Below are 22,773 nucleotides of genomic sequence, written 5' to 3'. Positions count from 1 at the left end.
CCAGATCTCTGTGTTGTGGGCAGAATGGTCCCTTCCTTGGGCTCCTGTAGGATGCTTTAAGTGTGGATCAGTCACTAAGCAGGTCAGGATTTTAAATGAATAATAATAATGGCCAGAAAATAAATGCAGTGAATATTTCCCCACAAGCAATGGATGAAATTCTGCATCAAAAGATTGCTTGTGACCTTGAAAGGACTGTGGGTGGGCAAAACCTTTCTCTTATCCCTGTTCTCAATGAGAATGGGATCTAGTGCCTCCCCCAAAAGTTTATTTCCCTCAAAGGGGACAATGACCAATCTGGCCTAAAAGCGTGTGTTGACATCCCAATGTTGGAGCCAGAAGTTTCTCCTGGCCACTAACAGCCCAATCCTATCCACACTTACCTGGAAGTAATGTTACATGAAAATCTCCTTTTGCATTTTTAGTTGTGATTTTATATCTGGTTGTTATTATGGACTAAAATGTCATACAGGCCAAACCTCTGCAAACAGGCCACAATCAGGTCAAGTCATAAGGTTACAACATCCACCTTTCTAGGTTCAAGGAGTCTGGAAGAGTAAATCATTGTTTGTGTGTCTCCTACATTGCTGTATATTTTAAGAACTGTATGCAGGAGAGTCTCCTAATCCAATCACTGTTTATGCAAACACCTTAGGGGAGGAAGAAGTCTAAATCATTGTTTCTACATTACTTTAACTCAATCACTGTTTAAGTACTCTATGCAAATTCGAACTGCCTTCCTGGTTTTCCCCCAGCTGGGAAGCCAGCCATTAGACCCATTGAATTTTGCTGATAAGGGAAAATTCCCTGACTCCAAATTCCCCTCAGGGGCGACAGAAAGCAAGCTCCCCCCCCCCCAGGAGGCCAGCCATGGCTGATAGCTGACTTCCTAATCATTCTTCGTTTTGCAGTGTGCCAAAGCAAGGAGCATGGCCAACAGGAGCCCTGTGAGCTCATGAACCCACCGCCTCCCTGTGTAGAGGCAGGAAGGAGTAACACAGTCCCAACCAGGACTTGGTGCATCAGGGCAACTGGGTCAGCAGCCTTGTGACTTCGTAGGTCTGCTGCCTCCATGCCCCACGGCACAGTCAGAAAGCCCCCTCAGCTGAGGAGCTGAGGGCAGAACGTGCCTGGGCAGGAGCTGAGCAATCCTCTAACTGCAGCAGCAGTTTCTGAGGTAAAAATTCTCCCCCCTGATGTTGAGGGTCTTGGCACTTAATTAAAGAAATGGAGGGGGAAAGGAGGAAAACTTTCCTCTGTGGAAAACACCAAACAATTACTTCAGCTAGAACCTGCTTCCTGAGCGAAGGGAGCAACATGGCTGTGTAACCTTGAGGATGTGTGTAACCCTGTGTCTTGCAATCCTGCCGATTGGCAGTCCCCTTCGCTCAGGAAGCAAGTTCTAGCTGAAGTAATTGTTTGGTGTTTTCCACAGAGGAAAGCTCTCCTCCTTTCCCCCTCCATTTCCAGCCCTGCTGGTTCTAGCCCTGTCATCTGTGCCAGATGCCTTCACCACATACTGTGGCAAGGAGTTCCACAGGTTAATTACATGCTGGCAAAGAAATATTTTCTTTTGTCTGTTCTAACTCTGCCACCACTCAGCTTTAGCGGATGCCTCCAGGTTCTGGTGTTGTACAAGAGTAAAGAACTTCCCTCTATTCATCCCATGCATAATTTTCTATGTCTCAATCATACACTGTCATATGCATATCGTCTAATTTCTAGTCTGAAGAGCCCCAATTGTTGTAGCCTTTCCTTATACGGGGTGTGTGTTTGTGTCCCAATCCATTCATCATTTTGGTTGCTCTCTTTTTCCAGTTCCACTAAAATCTAACTTGGGAGAGTGAATTGCAAGCTGAGCCCTCCTCGTAAGTCAGTTGCAAGCCTGAATCCGGCTCCAAGGCCAGCTTCCTCACAGCCAGCCCTGTTAGGCACAGAAGTTGATTCTGGACTTTGAGTTTTGCAGACTGAGGATCTGGAATCTTCCTTTTCTTTCATGACACTAAAGCAAGTTTCTAGCTCTTATTATGCCAAAAGGGGCTTGGACAGGTGTGGTCAGTGTCTGGCGAAGCAGAGAAAGCCAGGATGCCAACAGTGATGGCCGAGAAAGAGGGGAATCCCAGTGAAGAATTGGAAGCAACCAGTGCCTCTCTGGATCTCTTACTCTCCCAGGTGGTGAAAAGGAACTTACTCACTGTGCAATCCCAGGCATGTCTACTCAGAAGCTAGTTCCATGGAATTCAGTGGCAGGAAGAGTAAGAGTACATAAGATTGCATGAAGATTGCAGCCATAATAGCTCAATATTAAGGTGATACAACTCATGACATATACCCTGTTTGTAGGGGACTCCCAATCTTTCCCAGGGGCCAATTGCAGCCCTCGGGGACTCCCAATCTGGCCCGCAGGGAGCCCCCAGTCTCCAATGAGTCTCTGGCCCCCCAGAGACTTGCTGGAGCCCATGCTGGCCTGACGCAACTGTTCTCTGTGTGAGAACAACTGTTCAACCTCTCACCTGAGCTGTGGGACAAGGGCACCCTCCACTGTTTCACGTCTGTGATGCAGCAGTGGCAGTGACAGAAAGGCTGGCCTTGCTTTGTGCAAGGGCTTTAATAGGCCTTGAGCTATTGCTAGACCTTTATTTATTCATATAAGTTCCATTTCCAATATATTCATTTATGTAAATTTATTCAAATTTGAAATGTAAATTAATTACTTTTTTCCTAGCCCCTGACACAGAGATGATGTGGCCCTCCTACCAAAAAGTTTGGACACCCCTGTTATATACCATTTGATGTGTAATTTACAGCAGAATACAATTAAACCGGAATGAAATAGCTCCATTCTATCAAAAGTTATGGCCCAAAACCCAGAAAACAAAAATACAGCTCTTTTTCAATAAAAAGGAGATTTCCTTAACTCAGATGGACCAATGAGACTGATGATTCGAAGAGTCAATGAGATATATTATGACAGAGTGGAACCAAAAGGTATTAGTAAGGTGACACGCTCGGAGGGGGGGGGTGACACAGGGGCTTTGTCTGGGGGGATAACCATGAGCACTATCTTAACTCCAGAGCCCAGGTCAACCAGGTGGGTAGGCCTGGGCTGCTGCCCGGACTTGGAGCCCAGATCTACCTGCTGGGTGACCTGGGCTCCCATTGTGAGACTGCTCTCTGGAGCTGCTGCTTCCAAGTGGTTAGACATGGGCTACCGTCCAGACTTGAAGCCCAGATCTACGTGCTGGGTAAACCTGGGCTCCCATTCCAAGACTGCCTCTGGAGCCATCCCATCCATGCAGGTAGATGAGGACTCCCGGCTGAAATGATTACTATCTCTCAGCCTCACCTACCTCACAGAGTCGTTGTGAGGACAAAAGAAGGGGAAGAACCATGCACACCACCCTGAGCTCCTTAGAGGAAGGGTGATATAAAAATGTGAAAAATATTAATTAATTGATATTTTAATCAATCAATCAATTGATATAATATTGATATAATAATATATTGATATAATTAAATAATTTTGTCATATGAGGGTGTCAAAAATTTATGGACTCCACGGTCTAGTTACACCACTGACCCCCTGCTACTTGTGGGGAGCAGTGCAACCCAAACACCATTATAGCCACTGAGTCTGATAAAGTGAAACCTTTTTTCAGGTGGGTCCCAGTCATATGATGTGCTTTTGGTTGGGAGTCAAGCCTGTGGCAGGGCAGCAGGCTTGAAGCCCCCACCTCTAGGCTTCAGAGGTTTCCCACTCTGAGCAGCTGGAGGTGTGGGACAGAAAGAGCAGCGCCTCCAGGGCCTGATGCCGCATCCTAGTAGAACCAGCCCTGGTCGGTGGAGGGCACAGGTAGGAGCAGGCAGGAGAACAGGTGGGCAGCAGCATTCAGAAGCCACCAGGACCTGCCTGGGAGGCATCCCAAGACAATCCCCAGAGGGGGCTGCGCACAAGTGGGAAGGACCTGGATGCAGGGAATGGGATGCGGCATCAGGACCGGAGCCAGGTGGGAGGACAGCAGGGGGAAGGGGCGCCCGGAGGGTCTTCCAGGCCTGCCTGGCAGTGCTGCAGAGAGACCAGGCAGGAGGGAGATGGGAAGCCCCCCCCCAAGACGCCCCTCGCCCGCCCCGCTGCAAGCACCAGGCGGGGGACCAGCAGAGACCCCCGTCTTGCCCTTCTGCGCATCGGATGCTGCGTGGGGGGGGGGGAGCCCTGCAGGAGATGCGCCTCCTGGGAGCGGAGGCTCCAGCCTGGATGCTATGCCAGGAGTCCTTCCTCTGCACAGGCACCGCGAGGGTTAACAGGAGGAACGAATGGGAAGCCAGTTCCTGCTCCGCCCATTCCTCTGCCTCCCTCCTCCAGGCAGGCAGTCTCCCCTGGTGGGTTCATTTGGGGCAGTGAGTGGGTCCCAAGGCTCCTGGGGTGGGTGGGAGAGAAGCCCCAGAGGGGAGAGACAGCTGGGCTCAAAGGCCAGCCAGGGAAGGGAAGGGGGGCTGGAGAGGAACTGTGACACTCCTGCCCCCCCCCAGCTGCATGCTACCCTCTGGGGCTGCCTTAGACGGCTCTGCTTCTGTGCTGGGGTGTGTGTGACAGGGACAAGGCCAAAGGGGGAGCAGTGTCAGAGCTGGAAGAGTGGCAGGAGGAGCCGGGCGAAGGAGGGACACCTGAGAACCATGTTTGAGTCCTGGGACTGTCCCTGGAAAGGAAGGGGGTGGGGGCTTCTCAAGTGCCTTGTCTTTTAATTGCATGTCCTTCAGATCCTCCCTTCTTGCTTGGACTGTTTTCAGCTTCTTTGCTCCTGGCATGTACAGAGGCAGGTGGAATAAAACTCTTTCCTAGGAGTTTGCAACCTAAAAGGATCTTTCCAGCATCCAAGCCTGACCCAGAGAAAATGAAGCCCCAAATCTCTGCCCTGCCCTTCCATAGCCTGCGTCAAGACAGCTGCATCATTCCAGGTGTGTGTCTCAGTGGGGCAGGTGGGTTCCATTCCACTTATACAGTAACGTTTGTCATCTACCTTACCACTTGACATGGTGCACCTATTGGAAGTATCACTGGAAGTAACTGGTGATGGCAAGCAGAACCTCCTACCGCCATTTGCTATGTTGCGTTGCTGGTCTCAGAGCCAGGCAGTAGGTGTCCAGGGGTCCTGTGCAAACCACCAGACACTATGTCAGGTACCACCAGTGGTACCTGTATCACTGGTTGACAAACACAGTCTGAAGGACCACGGTGGCACTGGGTGCAGCTAAAGGGCTATTGCTGCATCCAGTGGCCCCATGGAGGCTGCTGAGGTCTTCTCATGGGACGTTTGTCCTCTTCCCCTGAGTAAGGGTGCAAATCCCACAATGAGCTTCCTCAAGTCTGTGCTGGCTATTTTGCCAGCGGAGATTGGAGAAGCTTTGGTTTGGGCTTTCAGCCGAACATGGAAGTTAGGATCTGGCAGAGGAGGCCTTTGCTGGTCCCACCCCCTCCCAGGCCAGTTCTTCCCTCTGCTCCGCCCTCCCCCACCCCAGAATATCTCTCCCCAAAACTCTGCACCTCCAAGTACTGGGTCCAGCACTGACAGGTGCTAGCCCAGAGCCAGCACTTCTTACTCCAAGAGTGCCACAAATGTGCTTTATGGCACATTTACAAACTGAGCTCCAGCACTATTGGCCCTTAGAGCTGAACCCTTAGAGACATAACTGAACTTCCACCCATGACTGTTCTGGAAAACAGCCCTGCCAAGATGCCCCCATTACATCTGACTTCCTCCTGCTCTGTGCATTGGCAAATCAGGGTTTCGCCCCAAGCTAATCGCCTGAGTTGCAGGACATCACCTGGAATGGATACAGCACCTGTCTTGTGTGCTGCTCAAGGTCACTCCTAGACACTGGGCTTTGTGAAAGAACAGCTGCAGGAGAACTGGCTGGAGGCAGACAATGCAGCAGGAAATGTGGGTCTTGGTGGACCTGTGACTCTTGGAAGGAGCAAGGACTGCAAGGAGAGGATGGAGGTGACTAGACAGGCAGGGAGGGGAAGAAACAGGGACCAGGTGGCAGAAGGAAGAATGTGAAGCAAGGGAATGAGGATGTGAGTGTCTCACCCAACGGAGGCATTTCTGGGTTGGGGAAATCGTGTCAAGTTGCAGAAGGAAGAGGGCACGAAGATTCAATGACTTCCTATCAGGTTTGTCTCCCTCACAGGCAGTGGGATGGCATCAGGGCCACCTTGCGGACCGTCTCCTCTTTCGCATGGAGCAGAATCAGCACCTCTGCAGCCTGCTCAGGTAAGGGGGGATCCCCAGAGCAACGTGCAAGAAAATGCTTGTCCTCCTCCTGTCTCCCAGGCCTTGAAGGAAGCCTTTTTGTCTGGTGCTGTAAAATAGTGCATTTGACCACTCAGAAGAGTGCATGTGAACTCCAGAGAACTCCAACAGGTGGCATGTCGGTTGACCAGTAAAATCCTGTAATTGGTCTCTATTTATTAGGATGCCCTCGCATGTTCTCAGATGTTCCTTTGAGTTCAGAATCTGTGTCTCTAAGCAGCTCTCTCCCTTTTCCACTGCATAGGTGGGGGGCCCTCAATCATGGTGGCTGGAGTGAGGAGCGGCCTGGAGCCTTTTCTCCCCAGCCCTTCAGGAGTCCTTCACACTCTGCACTGTCCTTCCAAACAGTTTTAAGTGTCCTGCGAGTCTCACCAGGGAGCCTCTGCCCCCTCTGCCAGTTGGACACCGTGGCCCAGCTGCTGCTGTTGGCCTTTCGCTTCATCGTGATTTGTTTTAGATTTGGGGTTTTGATTGAATGCCAGATGGACGTTTGCTTGTGTGTGAGTGTGAGCAAGAGAAGGTGGCTGAAGACAGGCTGAAGTTGTGACGTGGCCAAACCCAACAGATTGTGGCTCAGAACAAGAGCAGCTCAGAGAACATTGGCTGCCCTCCTTTTCTAGGCACACCTTCTGTGTGAGCAGCTGAGCAGAGCAAGCAGACAGCTTCAGAACCTGGAATGGCAGGCTCTGTGTTAAGAACAAACTCTGCCCCCAGGAAGAGGCCATGAAAGCAGTGCAGTGCTGAGTGGGCAGTGACAATGGGGAGGAGGACCTGGGGAGGCACTATGGCTGGGGGGGGTCAAAAAGGGGCACAGCCAGCAGCACGATGGAGGTTGCTCACTCAGGACAGGCTGAGCGTGTGCATGTCCAAACTCTGGCCTGCTATACTGGAGTCGGCTATTCCTGTTACATGCAACACAGTAACGTAAAGAGTTTTGTGCTTCTGTGTAAGCAACAATGCAGCTTCTTTGCACCATCAAAGTGGGCAGCAGTCTCTCCAACGAAGGCCACACCTGGGCATCCCTGTCTGGTGTGCACAGGGACAGAGGCATTGCCAGGGCTGTGAGGATGCCACTGTGGCTACTGCCCTCTCTGCAAGTTAGGGTCTGTCTCCAACCACCTGAATCCTTCCTTTGGGCATCAATAGAATTCTGGAACTCAAGGAATGGTAAAGAAAGAGATCTTTAGGAATACCAACTATTGAAAGGAAGGTTAAATCATGTTCTGTATATTGTGTGTGTGATGAAACAGTGATGGAGTCTGAATGTTTCCTGGACCACTTTTCAATTACTGGTAAGTCGTCCTGCCTCCCAGTCTAATACCATTGATGTGGTCACTGAATACCATAGATGTGGTCACTCAAGCAATGTGATATTTTTCATCAGGACCACGTGTGTCATGCATGGATGGTGCCTGTTACGTTAGAAAAGAGAGGAGAAAATTACGTGCAAAGAACTGGTCTGATTTGCTAAATATACTGTAGGAAAATACCAGTTGATCCCAACTTACTTTCTCTTTCAGGCTGAGGGCAAAAGAGCTGGGAGATGTTCTACGAAAGGGTGGGACGTTCTCTCTGGGAACAGAACTGTTTTTATTATTTCCTTTCAGGGTCTGGTGTCCTTCCAGGAGGTGACTGTGCGCTTCACAGTAGAGGAGTGGATTCTGCTGGAGTCGGGCCAAAAAGCTCTGTACAGGGATGTCATGCTGGAGAATTATTAGATGGTGTCCTCTCTGGGTAAGGGTGTCCTTCATTCTTGGTGTGTAGGAACCAAAGACATGAGCTGCTATTCTTGTTTCCCACTGTTAAAATTGCACAATAAAATGGGGCATTTAGGGTTGGAACTTGTGTTCTGAACATGCCTGATGTTCCTGGCTGTTATAGAGCTGATCATGGCCTGACTGATGCTCTCTAGACCTGCAAATGCACCACTTGTACCTGACAGTGCTGGTCACGCCTCCTCCAGTCCTTCTTCTGTATTGTTCAGCTTTTCACTCCATGAATTGGTGGTGTGTAGAGGACTAGGTGTTGCTGCTGGGGGGACTTTGCATGACCTGCCTGTTGGTCCTATCACCAGGGGAAAGTGGGATTTCTCAGGCTGACTGAAGGGGCTGTGGTAGATCTATGACCTGTACCTCATGTCTCCAGGGAAACACTGAACTGTTGCACTGGGGTCATGACATGGGTCTGCTCTGGTTCCCTCTATGGGAGGTTTGATGTCTAAATTGAAGGGGGCCAGGATTGAAGATTATTTCTCCCGACTCCCACATACGTTTTCCAGATCACCTCTAGGGCTTGTGGCTGATGTCACCTTGGACTTGGTCTGTCTTGGCACCAAGAAAGGCTTTTGGAACATGCCACTTTGCAAGTCCTATTTGGGCATAAGAGCCAAACAGGCCACTGGAGTCGTCCTTCTCTTGGTTTTCTTTAGTGACCAGATCTTGATACTTTTTCTTGTTAGGAGAAATGGCTTTGTACGGGAGAAGGTTTAACTGCCATTATGAGTCACAGGATAGCCCAGGGCTGTCTTGGCCCATAAAGCCACTCCTTCTCCAGCATGTGGGAGGTTTTCATTTAAGCAGGAATGAGGAATCGAGATTATTTTCATCTCTTTCTGATTCCAAGAGCCATGTATGTTTGCCAGACCACCTCCAGGACTTGTGGCTGATGCCGTCTTTGACGTTGTCTGTTTTCGCATGAGCAAAGTCTTTGGAAAGTGCTGATTTGCCAGCTCTATTTGGGCATCGGATCCGAGTGGAGAAACTGCCAACTTCAGTCCTCTTTCTTCTGGTCTTCTTCAGTGACAGATCTTAGCACTTTCTCCTGTTATGAAAAATGGGTTTGCTGAAGAAGAACATTATGAGCCAAGGGGAAGACAAGGGGTGTCTTGGCCCTTTAAGCAGCTCTTCCTCCTCAGTCTGGGTTTGTCTGGGGAGGCATTCATGGTGTTCTGGGACAGACAGAATCTGCCTTCTGAGTCAGACCCATTTGGTTCAGTACTGTCTACACTGATTGACAGCAGCTGTCCAGGGGTTCAAGCAGGGATATCTCCCAGCTTTCACTTGAGTTAATGCCAGGGATGTTTTCTGGGTCTTTTGTGTGCAAAACAAGTACTCAGTCACTGAGCTATGGCTGCTCCACAGTGAGAATCTGGTGCTCTAGTGAGAGTCTTGCTGAGGAGATGAAAAGGCAGGAGAAGGCCACCTCTTTTCTCTGCTTGCTTATATTCCAGTCTCCTTGCAGAGAGGGAATTGCCAGAAGAGGAGGGGGACAGCTGGCCTTTTGGTTAAGGCTTTCTTTGCATGTGCTCAGAGGTTGATGAGAGAAGCGTGGCTGGTTTCACATTTGCAACTGGATTCCCAACGGGTCCATGATTCCAGCACTCATGAGCAGTGAGCCTGTACTTACATAAACCAGACTGACACTTTCAGAACTGACCATGCAGCTCATTCATAAGCAGGTGTTCAACGAGGTCACCTCTTGTCCTGTCCCATTCAGAGCCATTTTGGAGGTGTGGGGCAGTTGTTTTGGAAAGGCTGGATATTTTGTAAGCAGAAGGAACTCATTCTCTTGTTTGTTTCTCAGAGGAGTTTCCCAAACCTGCCTTTGTTACCCAGCTGGAGGAAGGAGAGTGTGCATTTTTCCAGGAGCACCAGGAAGAAGAGCAATCAGCAGGTAATTCTATTACACACAACACAGCTGAATACAGCAGTAGCTTTGGATCAGTGTGTTCTGGCTGACCGGGGACACCTCACCACTATAAGCAAAATTTTGGCCACATATCCCCTAAGGGATAGCAGTTGCATACCTGACTCCTGTGTCACCCTGTGGCACAGATAATATGGCCTTAGAAAATCCAGAGGGATGACCCCTCTTGTGACTTTTCCAATAAAACATTGGGCACAATCCTAACCATGTCTGCTTAGAAGTAAGTCCTATTTTGTTCAATGGGGCTTACTCTCAGGAAAGTGTGGTTAGGATTGCAGCCATTATCTACAAGCAATAAAAAAAACTGCTCCAATCCCAGGATGAGTCAGGTTGCAACAAGCCAAGTAGTTGTAATTTTTTGTTCCTGCACAACAGCTAACTATGAATGGATTATTGAGAGGGCTATAATCCTAAGCAATGCTTTGAATTGTTGCCTTGGGACCCTTTGGGAGAAAGGAAGAAGAAAAATACCAGAAGTAAATTAATGCCTTCCTGGGTGCCACTGAACCGCTGGCGTTTCCTTCTCAGAAAATATGCTAAGGTGTGGACATTAGAGGTCCCATTTCTCTATTGGACTGCTCATCATGCTTCTCTCTTTGTTCCAGGAAGCAATAGAGAAGAGGATGAAAGAGAACCACGGGGGGTGTCACCAGGAACAACCACGCATGATGTACAGGAAGTAACTTTTAGAGACCAGGATGGATCAAGGAGGGAAGGCCAGCATTTATATTGTCTGAGACAAGAAAGAGCTTCAGCACCATCACAGATCTTATCTTCCATAAAAAGACCCACACAAAGGAGAAAGGAGTACATTACAACAGACCAGAAGAATGGCATGGAAGTGAGACAGAGGAATGGAGTAATAATGGTGATTTTCCTCAAGGGTGGGATTTCAATGTCACCCCAGTTGATTCAGAAAAAGAAACTGGAATGAGGGGGAAAGAACATCCTCGATTGGCAAAAACCATCAGCTGTAAATCAGAACTTGGAACACATCATACAAACTGTAAAAGAGAAAAGCGATATAAATGCCTGGAGTGTGGAAAGAGCTTCAGTGAGAGCAGAAACCTGATTGTACATCAAAGAACCCACACAGGGCAGAAACCATATAAATGTTTGGAGTGTGGAAAGAGCTTCACTGTGAGCTCAAGCTTGACTGTGCATCAAAGAACACACACGGGGGAGAAACCATATCAATGCTTGGAGTGTGGAAAGCGCTTCATTGATAGCTCACACCTGTCTGTGCATCAAAGAACCCACACAGGGCAGAAACCATATAAATGTTTGGAGTGTGGAAAGAGCTTCAGTGAGAGCAGAGGCCTGATTGTGCATCAAAGAACCCACATGGAGGAGAAACCATACAAATGCTTGGAGTGTGGAAAGAGCTTCAGTACGAGCTCACACCTGACTTTGCATCAAAGAACCCACACAGGGGAGAAACCATATCAATGCTTGGAGTGTGGAAAGTGCTTCACTGCAAGAAATATCCTGACTGTGCATCAAAGAACCCACACAGGGGAGTAACCATATCAATGCTTGGAGTGCGGGAAGAGCTTCAGTCAGAGTTCGCACCTGACTGTGCATCAAAGAACCCACATGGGGGAGAAACCATACAAATGCTTGGAGTGTGGAAAGAGCTTCAGTGAGAGCAGAGGCCTGATTGTGCATCAACGAAACCACACAGGTGAAAAACCATATCAATGCTTGGAGTGTGGAAAGTGCTTCACTGCAAGAAATATCCTGACATTGCATCAAATAACCCACACAGGGGAGTAACCGTATAAATGTCTGGAGTGTAGGAAGAGCTACATTCCGAGTTCACAACTGATCCGGCATCAGAGGACCCACACAGAAGAGAAACCATATAAATCGGGGATCGCCAAACTTGCTTTATGCACGAGCCACATACAATAGACTTCAGAAGTCTGAGAGCCACGATATTGAAGAAGCATTTTAATTTGTAAAAAGGTTTACTTATCATGAACTAAATATTTACTTACTTGAACATATGTTTTAATCCACTTGACTCTCAGTTTATGTCCAGCATATAACGGGAGGGTTTGAGCATGCTGGTGTACTCCCCTTCTCAGTGGTGCTATGAAAGGGTCAGTACTACAAATGGGAAACAGACAGGCAGTTCAGTTATCCAAGTCTTCCTGAATGGGTGGGGCTTCCATGATTCCCCAAACTGTATGTCGCCTCCTGTTCTGCCAAATATCTCAACTCCTTTCTAATGCCTGCTTTTTGGCTAATTAACAACCGCCTTTCCCAAGAACAACAGCTGTGGTGTGCAAAGGAATAAACACAGAACTTCTTATCTATAGCAATTAACAAGAATTTATTGCTACAAACACATACACTCCTGCAAGTCCTCTTGTCCAGAGGCTTTCCCTCCCCAAAACTCCACTTAACTTAGTGGGTAGAGGTCTGAAGCCTCCAGTCGAAGTCCAATCCAGTCTCCAAAGCACAGTCCAGTCTTCCCAGTCCAGTATTCCCAGTCCAATCTTCTGCAGTAGAGTTCCTCCTCTCCAGCAGTGTTCTCTCCAGCAGAGTGTCTCCTCCAGCAGGGTCCTGGCAGTCCTCTCTTCTGTGTCCTCCAGTAGAGTTCTGGCAGTCCCCTTCTCCCAGTGTGGGTCCATCCAGGTTTCCCTCTGGGTCAGCGTCCAGCTTCTTCTGGGTCAGCGTCCAACTTCTGGCTCTGGGTCCTCCCTCTGGTCAGTGTCCTGCTCCTCGCTCTGGGTCAGGGTCCAGCTTCCGGCTGGGTCAGCGTCCCGCTCTTGGTCCTGGGTCAGGGTAGCTCTGTCTCCTTCCAAAGCTGCCTTTTATCCTTGGATGTCTCATGATCCAAATGCAGCCCAGCTGTGAGCTACCTCATTAGCTCCAAATTAGGCTCAAGTGAGCATTCCCTTCAGTCCATGTCCATTCAAAGTCCCATCAAGGTCAAATGAAGCTCAGGTGTCCATCAGAGTCCCATTGGCCTTGATTGATTACAGCTGTGGAGCCAGCCCTGCCCTTCCCAGAGCTGTCAAACAGCTGTCAAAACAGGGAATCACTGTCAACACCACATCATCCACCTGATGATCTTCTGATCTTCCATTACACCTCCCTGGTGTAATACATAGTCCATGAGAAAAGAGTCCTCTGGAATGTCCATTCTGGAACTGGATACAATTGCCTCCATGCACAGAATTCAGCTGTTGGCACTAGAAAAGAGCAGCCTAGGCCTACAAAGAGCAGGGCTCAGACCTAGGGATAGGGGCACTAAGGGACCTCCTCCTTCTGTGGCTCCCAGCTGTACCTTCACAGAAAACCCCAAACTCCTAAACCTGTTCTGTCCTATTTCTTTCTCTTTAAGAACATAAGAACATAAGAACAGCCCCACTGGATCAGGCCATAGGCCCATCTAGTCCAGCTTCCTGTATCTCACAGCGGCCCACCAAATGCCCCAGGGAGCACACCAGATAACAAGAGACCTCATCCTGGTGCTCTCCCCTACATCTGGCATTCTGACTTAACCCATTCCTAAAATCAGGAGGTTGCGCATACACATCATGGCTTGTACCCCATAATGGATTTTTCCTCCAGAAACTCATCCAATCCCCTTTTAAAGGCGTCTAGGCTAGACGCCAGCACCACATCCTGTGGCAAGGAGTTCCACAGACCGACCACGCGCTGAGTAAAGAAATATTTTCTTTTGTCTGTCCTAACCCGCCCAACACTCAATTTTAGTGGATGTCCCCTGGTTCTGGTATTATGTGAGAGTGTAAAGAGCATCTCCCTATCCGCTCTGTCCATCCCCTGCATAATTTTGTATGTCTCAATCATGTCCCCCCTCAAGCGTCTCTTTTCTAGGCTGAAGAGGCCCAAACGCCGTAGCCTTTCCTCATAAGGAAGGTGCCCCAGCCCCGTAATCATCTTAGTTGCTCTCTTTTGCACCTTTTCCATTTCCACTATGTCTTTTTGAGATGTCTTTCCACTATGTTTTTTGAGATGCGGCGACCAGAACTGGACACAATACTCCAGGTGTGGCCTTACCATAGATTTGTACAACGGCATTATAATACTAACCGTTTTGTTCTCAATACCCTTCCTAATGATCCCAAGCATAGAATTGGCCTTCTTCACTGCCGCCGCACATTGGGTCGACACTTTCATCGACCTGTCCACCACCACCCCAAGATCTCTCTCCTGATCTGTCACAGACAGCTCAGAACCCATCAGCCTATATCTAAAGTTTTGATTTTTTGCCCCAATGTGCATGACTTTACACTTACTGACATTGAAGCGCATCTGCCATTTTGCTGCCCATTCTGCCAGTCTGGAGAGATCCTTCTGGAGCTCCTCACAAGCACTTCTGGTCTTTACCACTCGGAAAAGTTTGGTGTCATCTGCAAACTTAGCCACTTCACTGCTCAATCCTGTCTCCAGGTCATTTATGAAGAGGTTGAAAAGCACCGGTCCCAGGACAGATCCTTGGGGCACACCGCTTTTCACCTCTCTCCATTGTGAAAATTGCCCATTGACACCCACTCTCTGCTTCCTGGCCTCCAACCAGTTCTCAATCCAGGAGAGGACCTGTCCTCTAATTCCCTGACTGTGGAGTTTTTTCAGTAGCCTTTGGTGAGGGACCGTGTCAAACGCCTTCTGAAAGTCCAGATATATAATGTCCATGGGTTCTCCCGCATCCACATGCCTGTTGACCTTTTCAAAGAATTCTATAAGGTTTGTGAGGCAAGACTTACCCTTACAGAAGCCATGCTGACTCTCCCTCAGCAAGGCCTGTCCGTCTATGTGTTTTGAGATCCTATCTTTGATGAGGCATTCCACCATCTTACCCGGTATGGATGTTAGGCTGACCGGCCTATAGTTTCCCGGGTCCCCCCTCTTTCCCTTTTTAAAAATAGGCGTGACATTTGCTATCCTCCAATCTTCTGGTACCGTGGCCGTTTTGAGGGACAAGTTGCATACCTTAGTCAAGAGATCTGCAACTTCATTCTTCAATTCCTTAATAACCCTTGGGTGTATGCCATCAGGGCCCGGTGACTTATTGATCTTTAATTTATCAATGAGGTCTGAAACATCTTCTCTTTTAACCTCTATCTGACTTAACTCCTCGGTTAGGAGGGGCCGTTCGGGTAGCGGTATCTGCCCGAGGTCTTCTGCCGTGAAGACAGATGCAAAGAACTCATTTAATTTCTCTGCCATCTCTAAGTCTCCTTTTATCTCCCCTTTCCCTCCCTCACCATCCAGAGGGCCAACCGCTTCTCTGGCGGGTTTCCTGCTTCTAACATATTTGAAGCTTTTATTATTCCCCTTAATGTTGCTGGCCATGCGTTCCTCATAGTCTCGCTTGGCCTCCCCTATCACCTTCTTACATTTCTTTTGCCACAGTTTATGTTCCTTTTTATTCTCTTCATTAGGGCAAGACTTCCATTTACGGAAGGAAGCTTCCTTGCCCTTCACAGCCTCTCTAACTTGGCTGGTTAGCCATGCGGGCACCCTCCTGGATTTAGTGGAACCCTTCTTTCTTTGCGGTATACACCTCTGCTGGGCCTCTATTACTGTTGTTTTAAGCAGCCTCCATGCACTCTGGAGAGACTGGACTCTTTTTACCCTCCCTTTCAACCTCCTTCTAACCAGCCTCCTCATTTGAGGGAAGTCCGCCCGTCGGAAGTCAAGGGTTTTTGTTAGAGATTTGCCTGGTATTCTTCCCCCAACGTGCACGTCAAAACGGATCGCAGCATGATCACTGTTCCCCAATGGCTCAGTAACGTTTACATCTCTAACCAGGTCCTGCGTACCGCACAAAATTAAATCCAGAGTCACCTGTCCTCTGGTGGGCTCCGTGACTAGCTGATCTAAGCCACAGTCATTTAGCACGTCAAGAAATCCGGTTTCCTTATCGTGACCAGAACACAAATTGACCCAGTCAATATGAGGATAATTGAAGTCCCCCATGATTACAACCCTGTCCTTCCTTGTCACCTCCCTGATCTGTTTCCTCATTTCTCTTTTTTTTTCTTTCTCTCTCTTTTTTTTTTTTTGCAGTGAATTGAGTGTCAATCAGGCAGGTGGACTGATCCTGCCATGGCACTACTGAGAAGGGAAGTTCACAGGTAAGCTCAAACCCTCCCATTCTCCACTGGCTCCATGGCAGGGTCAGTCCTATGAGTGGGTAAAGCCCAAACCATACAACTTCATGGGTGGGAAGAACCTGAGTCACTAGCAACCACACTCTGCACACTCTGCAAAACGTGCCTGGCAAAGGCTCCGTCTCACAAAGCATAGGAGTCAATTTTATAATGTTTGATGGAAGTATGAGGCAAGCTCCAGGCGGCTGCCCTGCACACAGACTCTAGAGAAGGGAAGGCACGGAGCACTGCAGTGGTAGCAGCGCCTCTGCGGGGATGGGCAAACAATCCCCTGTGGGGTAGACACCTCGTGCCCTGTAAGCTTCCACAGTGGCCTCTCGGACCCACCTGGATGTGGCAGAAGTGGAGACCCTGGTACTCTGACTGGGAGACCTAAAGGATATGAACAAGTCCTCAGGGTGGTGGAAGGAAGAGGTACGGAAGGGGAAGAAGCTTATTGCTCTGCACAAGCCTAGGTTGTGTCGCTCCCTCTCCCTGTCGATTGAGGGAGTGGGACAAAAGGATGGGATGAAATGAGGAATTAACCGGGGGAAGGAAGGCAGGGTCTTGAGAACTGACTCTGAATATCCTAATTTCAACAGTATCACTCAAATCTCCATGCAGTTAGTTGCAGCATTGCTATCTGAGGATGGATGATTGGACCCTGAGTGAGCAGGTCCAGCCTCAGGGAAAGGCTGGTGTACTAAGAGCCTTTGTGAGGTTGGAAAACCAGGAGCGACAGGGCCAATGGGGTGCCACAAGAAGGACCTTCGCCCCTTCTAGCCTTATATTTAGTGACACCTTTGAAAGAAGTCTGGTGGGACAGAATGTTATGTGAAAATCCCCTTTTTCCTTTTAAGTTGTAATTTTTATATCTAGTTATGTTTCAAAAACATCATGCAGGCCACATCTCCCTCAGCACATGTTTCCAAAGGCCCTGGTCAAGCCACAAGCACATGAATTACACAACCCCCACTTCCTTACAGGTCAATGTACGCATTGCATTGTTTCTATGCAAAGTGTCTCCTGATCCAATCACTGTTATGCAAACCCATTAAACCTCAACACACAGGACAATCAAGTCAAGTCAAGCTCACAATGACTACAAGGAGTCTGGCATAGCTCCTATTGTAGCTTAATCACTGTATGCAGATTTGTACAGCCAGCTACCCCCCCCCCCCAGGAGGCCAGCCTTTGCTGATAGCTGACTCCTTGATCATCCTGTTTTTTCTTGCATGTGTCCCAGTGTGTGTAGTGAGCATGCACATCCAGGAGGCCACATCCAGGTCATTTCAGGTCAGCAAAAACCCTTAAAAGAGAAAGGCTGCCATGTGTGCTCTCTCTCTCTCTCTGGCTGGCCTCCAAGGCACAGGTCCTCCATAGGACTCTTCCCCCCTCCCCCCCAACTGCTTCTCAGGACAGGTAACTATATCTTGCATCTGGAACTCTCTCCCTTCTATTCTACCTATTTCTCCCCTTCTCTCCCCATCTTAGTTAGCAACTGGGTTATGCAGACCGGGATGTTGGCAACCTTCAGTTTCGGAAGACTATGGTATCGCGCTCTGGATGGTGGTTCTGGCTATGGTGGTGGTTCTATGCAGACCAGGGACCCCTTAAATCCTTCCCTACAACCTATCCTTTTCTAATTTCTTCGGCTGCACCAAATACACGGCACATGCAACCACCATAAAGCTAGGTACACAGGATCCAAGTACTGTGAACCAAGAAACATATACTTACTATTTTCCATGTGCATTATGTATACCTGTGTGTTTTTGTAATAAAAATATAATATTTGATTGAAAGTTATCTTTCTCCCAGTCTCTTTTCAAGCTAAAAAGGAATTTCTTTGCATTACGCTGCCTTGTTATCTAGCCTGCGATCCTGAAGTTTCCAAAAGGGTAATATAATTCCCCTTAAAACATAACAGCCCTTTTTGGTAACAAGAAGGTATACAGAACACTTCTGGGCCAAGGGAGATGAAAGGTGTCCATTGCCTCTGAGTCTTGGCATCTCCCCCGAAAAAGAATCTCAGCAGCTGGTTGTAGTGCTGGCTCACAAACAGGTCTAGCATCAGTGGCGTGGACCTCCAGCAGTGAGAACATGTGGGGCTGAAGTTGCCATTCGGCTTGATCTATCTCTGGTGACTCAGGCAGCCCACTTTGCTTCTAGAGGGAGTAGCCCACTTCTCTTCTATCAGCAGCCTGAACAGCTGAGGGACAGGAAAGCCCTGAAGTGCCTCCTGGAAGTGCTGGAAATCTACTCGGGTAGACTCCAAGGTAAGCCTAACATCAGGTGTTGTGTCCTTTGTCAGACTTCAGGCCCTGAAAGATCCCAGCCAGGATCCCAGTGTTTGGATCCCAGCCAGGCTGACCCCCCTCCAAGCCAATCTCCCATTGCCTCTGGGGTCACAGCCTCCTAATGAGGGACGATGGGGTTTAAAGTTTGACCAACCTAAATTTGTATTGACTCCTCGAGTTACTCATCCTAATGCTCATTCTTGGAGAATTAACCGTTGAACTTAAGTGGAGTGCAGCCTTCCCACCAGTGGCAGATGCAGCACTGGCAGGGATCTATGATGGAGAGGAACGGGAGGACTTGGAAGGTCCTTAGCAAATAGAATGTATGCCTGAATGATGCTCTTTGGTCCAATCCAGGCACGAGGGTACCAGACCTTCAGGAACTCTGACCTCATCAGCTGACACAATCCTTTCCCCCTCCAACCCTGAAAGTCACAGCTGTATCATCCAGTTTCTGTTTAGTGTTGGAAAAATCACTCCCAGAAGCACCAGGGTGTGTGTGTCCCCTCAGGATAGTAGGCCCTACGAGGTGGCAACGCAACGACACGTGGAGGTGACAGCAAAACAGATTCCTTTAAGCTAAGAATAAGGATGAGATAAGTAGCGTGTAAGCATGTAAACATACCCACACGGATTACAGATATCGCCCTCCCAGGCTGTGTCTCGCCTCCCGGCTCAGTCTCAGCCCAAGAGGCCAACCACCGCTGTACTGTTTTTGATGTTAGGAGTGCGAGGATTCCCATCAGCACGACCTGCGCCTTTTATGCCCCCTTAGAAGGTTCCAGAGTCATGCGCACATAAGGACAGTAGTTCTACCACCCTCCCGGAGGGCAGAAGGTCCCTCTCTGGTACGGTGCAGCCTCCCAGACCCACAACATGGAGTTGGGCATAACAAGGTGGAGCCCAGATAATAGGGATTGCTTCTTCGTCCACCTCCGGTGCTGTTTCCCAGCCAGAATTCCCAGGTTTGTGTTTAGCAACCTTTTCCATTGTGTATACAAATGTGCAATCGGTATTTTCCAGAATGCTTCCTGGGAGGGAAGGCTGCCCTCCTTCCATTGCAGGGAACATGGCAAGTCTGAATGGTCTTCCCTTGTTCTCTGGAATTATTTTTCTCCATTCAAGATTATTTTGGCTATAATTTCGAGAAGCACACAACAAAGCACTTTGATACCTTATCCCAGTGGTTCTCACACATTTAGCACCAGGACCCACTTTTTAGAATGAGAATCTGTCAGGACCCACCAGAAGTGATGTCATGACTGGAAGTGACATCATCAAGCAGCAAAATTTTTAACAATCCTAGGCTGCACCCTACCCACACTTACCCAGGAGTAAGTCCCATTTACTATCATTGTTAAAGAATATACATAGCAGCCTGTTAAAAGCACAGGTCTGTCACGTTTCCCCAAATGCTGTCAAGTCTAACATATTAAAAATAAAATATTGAAATGAATGGGGACCCACCTGAAATTCAACCTTTCAATCAGCCTCTGCTGACTGTGGAAAATGTGGCAATTATTCCACATGTCTTTGCAATGGAGTAACAATCTTCTATACATTTGCTTTGTTTTAAAATGCAAGTAGTTAATTGTAAGGTATCCACATACTGGCATTGGACACCCCTTTCCTCCCGATTGGTTACCAAGGATGTGTGATTTGCTTGGTGGGGCTTCCAATGTGCTGCCCTCCCCCATCTCTCTCTCTCTCCCACACACACACAGCCCCTTTGGTACTGCAGACTCTCAAACTTCGTGCAGAGCGAGAAGGGTAAACGGTTCTCCAAGAGGATCTGCTGAGTCCAGAGAATGATGTAGCCGGTAAGGGTAGACCAGGTCAGTGGGAGCCCCACATAAGAGCAGCACAGAAAAGCACTGGGAGCCACATTAAGAAGCCCTCACTTGTGCATCATCCCAGATTAGTTCCAAAGGTGGAGTTGTTCAGACATGGAATGGATGTAAGATTCAAACAATGAAATTAAGCCACAGGCTAAGGGCTCCCGTTAGTCTAGGTCAGGACATGGAATACCACAAGTGGGGGGGGGCGAGCTGTTATACTTTGACAACTGTGACTCCATTAGAGACGAGTAAAACTAAATGCTTTTGCTTGCCAGGTTAGTGAGACAGCTTCATGCCCTCACCTGGTGCTTTAAGTGCCTTGATCCTTGACGATAACCACAGGGCCAGTCTGTGTAAATGCTCTGTTATCTTGCTAGAGCAGCAAAATGTATTTGGAGGAAGGACTTCAGTACCAGAAGGAGGGATTGAGGGGCATTTGGTTGAGGCAGGGGTGGAAATTTTCTGAGCTTCTGCCTGTTGAATTGTGTTGCTTTGAACTGAGTATAAAAGACTGGCTGAGTCCAGCTGAACTTTGCACATGATCTGAGAACATGCTTGTTATGTATGTAAGTTATGCAGGATCAAAATCCTGCATAACTGATTGGTCCAGACTTCTGGCTGGCCAATCGGGTGATGGATCGAAATCCTACCATCTGATTGGCTCTCTAGTTAATGTAAGTTCTGGCCAATCGGGTGATGGATCGAAATTCTACCATCCGATTGGCCCTCTAATAAGGTTTCATTGCACCAATCACCAGTGTGGGCGGAGTTAAAGGCTATAAAAAGCCAGGGGTTTGCTTTGTATTTAGCTATGTTCTGTTCTGAAGATGGAATAAACGTATTTTATTTACTTTTATTCCATACTGAGCTGTTATCACTATGCCTTCCTTTTTTGCATGGACCCACTATATAACACTGGCGACGAAGGTGGGATCCTATTCCTCCATGCTGAACAACGCTAGAACCCAAAGCTGATTCACTCAGAGCTGATTCACCACTGGGGAATTGTCACCCCAGACAAAGAAAGAAGACCGGCTTCCATATGTCTGTTGAGCTACTACCATGACCACCCAAGGTCACATTGGGGAATTCGATCCAGTGTCCCCAGAGCTATGGGACACTTACGCAGAATGTCTTGAGTTCTTCCTGGAGGACAACGAAGTTAAAGATGTTGCCCTAAAGCAGGCCACCTTGCTCAGCGTCTGTGGCTCTGCCACTTTTGAAATTGCCCAGAATCTTGTGGCACCAGCAGAATTAAGGGATTCCAGCTATAAGGATATCGTGGGCCTTCTGCAGAATCACTTCTCACCCCAGCCGTCCCATACTGCATGCCGCCATGCCTTCTACAAGCGAGATCAGGCTGCCAGTGAGTCTGTTCCAGCTTACGTGTCCACGCTTTGTCATCTTGCAAGAAGATGTGAATTCCAAGACCTGGAAGAAATGCTTCTCGACCAGTTCGTATGCAGCCTCCAGGATGAAAGGATTCAGAGGAAGCGCTTTGCGAAGGAAGAGCTGACCTTTCAAGAGGCTGTCAAGGAGATGCTGGCGTTTGAAAAAGCAGAAGATGCAGAAAGGGAGATTTGTGCCTCTCGCAGCCCAGCCACAACTCAAAAAACCGAGGCAGTCCACCATGAGGACACGGCTGCAGACCATTTGGAAGAAGGGGAGGTGCTACGAATTAATTGAGGTATGTCAAGACGCAATGATCGCCAGGAACCACAAGCACCTAGACCCAGGGTTCGGCAGACCTCCGATGTCTCCAGCCAGGGCCCTTGTGCCCGCTGTGGGGAACCACATGAATGTCAGAGTTGCCAGTTCCATGATGTGACTTGTCGGGCCTGTGGAAAGAGGGGCCATATTGCCTGCGCTTGTCACAGTAAGCCTTCTCAGGCTTGGAGCCAGAAAGTTCTTCAGGGGTCTGTCAGCCAGGAAGAGATCTACACTACTTCAGTACACCCTACCCCATCAGCATCCGGTTGCCAACCAAGGAAAAGATACAGGTGACAGTAGAAATTCAAGGCTCTCCCTGCGTAATGGAAGTGGGCTCTGGATCAGTTATAACATTTTTGTAACATTTCCCCAAATGCCATCACATACCATGGTAGCATCAAGTCCAATCTATTAAAAATAAAATATTGAAACAAATAGGGACACACCTGAAATTGGATTGTGACCCACCTAGTGGGTCCCGACCCACAGTTTGAGAAACACTGAGTTACACTGTTATAAATAAGTAAAGGCTGGGCACTTTGCGTGTGCCTCTCTGAGGACTGATTTCATTTGGATTCCACCTCTCTTTGAAGCTGCACTCAGCAGCCCTGTCCCCCCACTTCAGCAAAGGCTGCCATTAATGGATGCTGGGATGACTAGCCCCAGTGGCATAGCTAACGGGGGTGCAGGGGATGGCAAATGCACCAGGCAACAAGCTTTGGGGGGGACATCAACCTGAGCGAATAGGGACGCATTTAACATATTTAAATGTTTTTTC

The 22,773-nt window shown here is 48.5% G+C and overlaps 1 protein-coding gene across 1 annotated transcript in view; it reads left to right on the top strand.

Moving 5' to 3' along the window:
- The first annotated feature begins 9,898 nt into the window (after positions 1-9,898).
- The window catches only part of LOC136640358 (zinc finger protein 91-like), a 50,894-nt gene continuing 38,019 nt past the window's right edge, over positions 9,899-22,773 (top strand). The window contains exons 1-2 of the mRNA XM_066615423.1: positions 9,899-9,983; positions 10,622-11,322. Of these exons, the coding sequence (XP_066471520.1) occupies positions 10,947-11,322 (376 nt within the window). The 5' untranslated portion in view covers positions 9,899-9,983; positions 10,622-10,946. The remainder of the gene's footprint in view (positions 9,984-10,621; positions 11,323-22,773) is intronic.

The sequence above is a fragment of the Tiliqua scincoides genome, chromosome 2 (assembly GCF_035046505.1).
Source record: "Tiliqua scincoides isolate rTilSci1 chromosome 2, rTilSci1.hap2, whole genome shotgun sequence".
In the NCBI taxonomy this organism is placed as follows: Eukaryota; Metazoa; Chordata; class Lepidosauria; order Squamata; family Scincidae; genus Tiliqua; species Tiliqua scincoides.
This window is presented reverse-complemented; position numbering and strand designations above follow the sequence as displayed.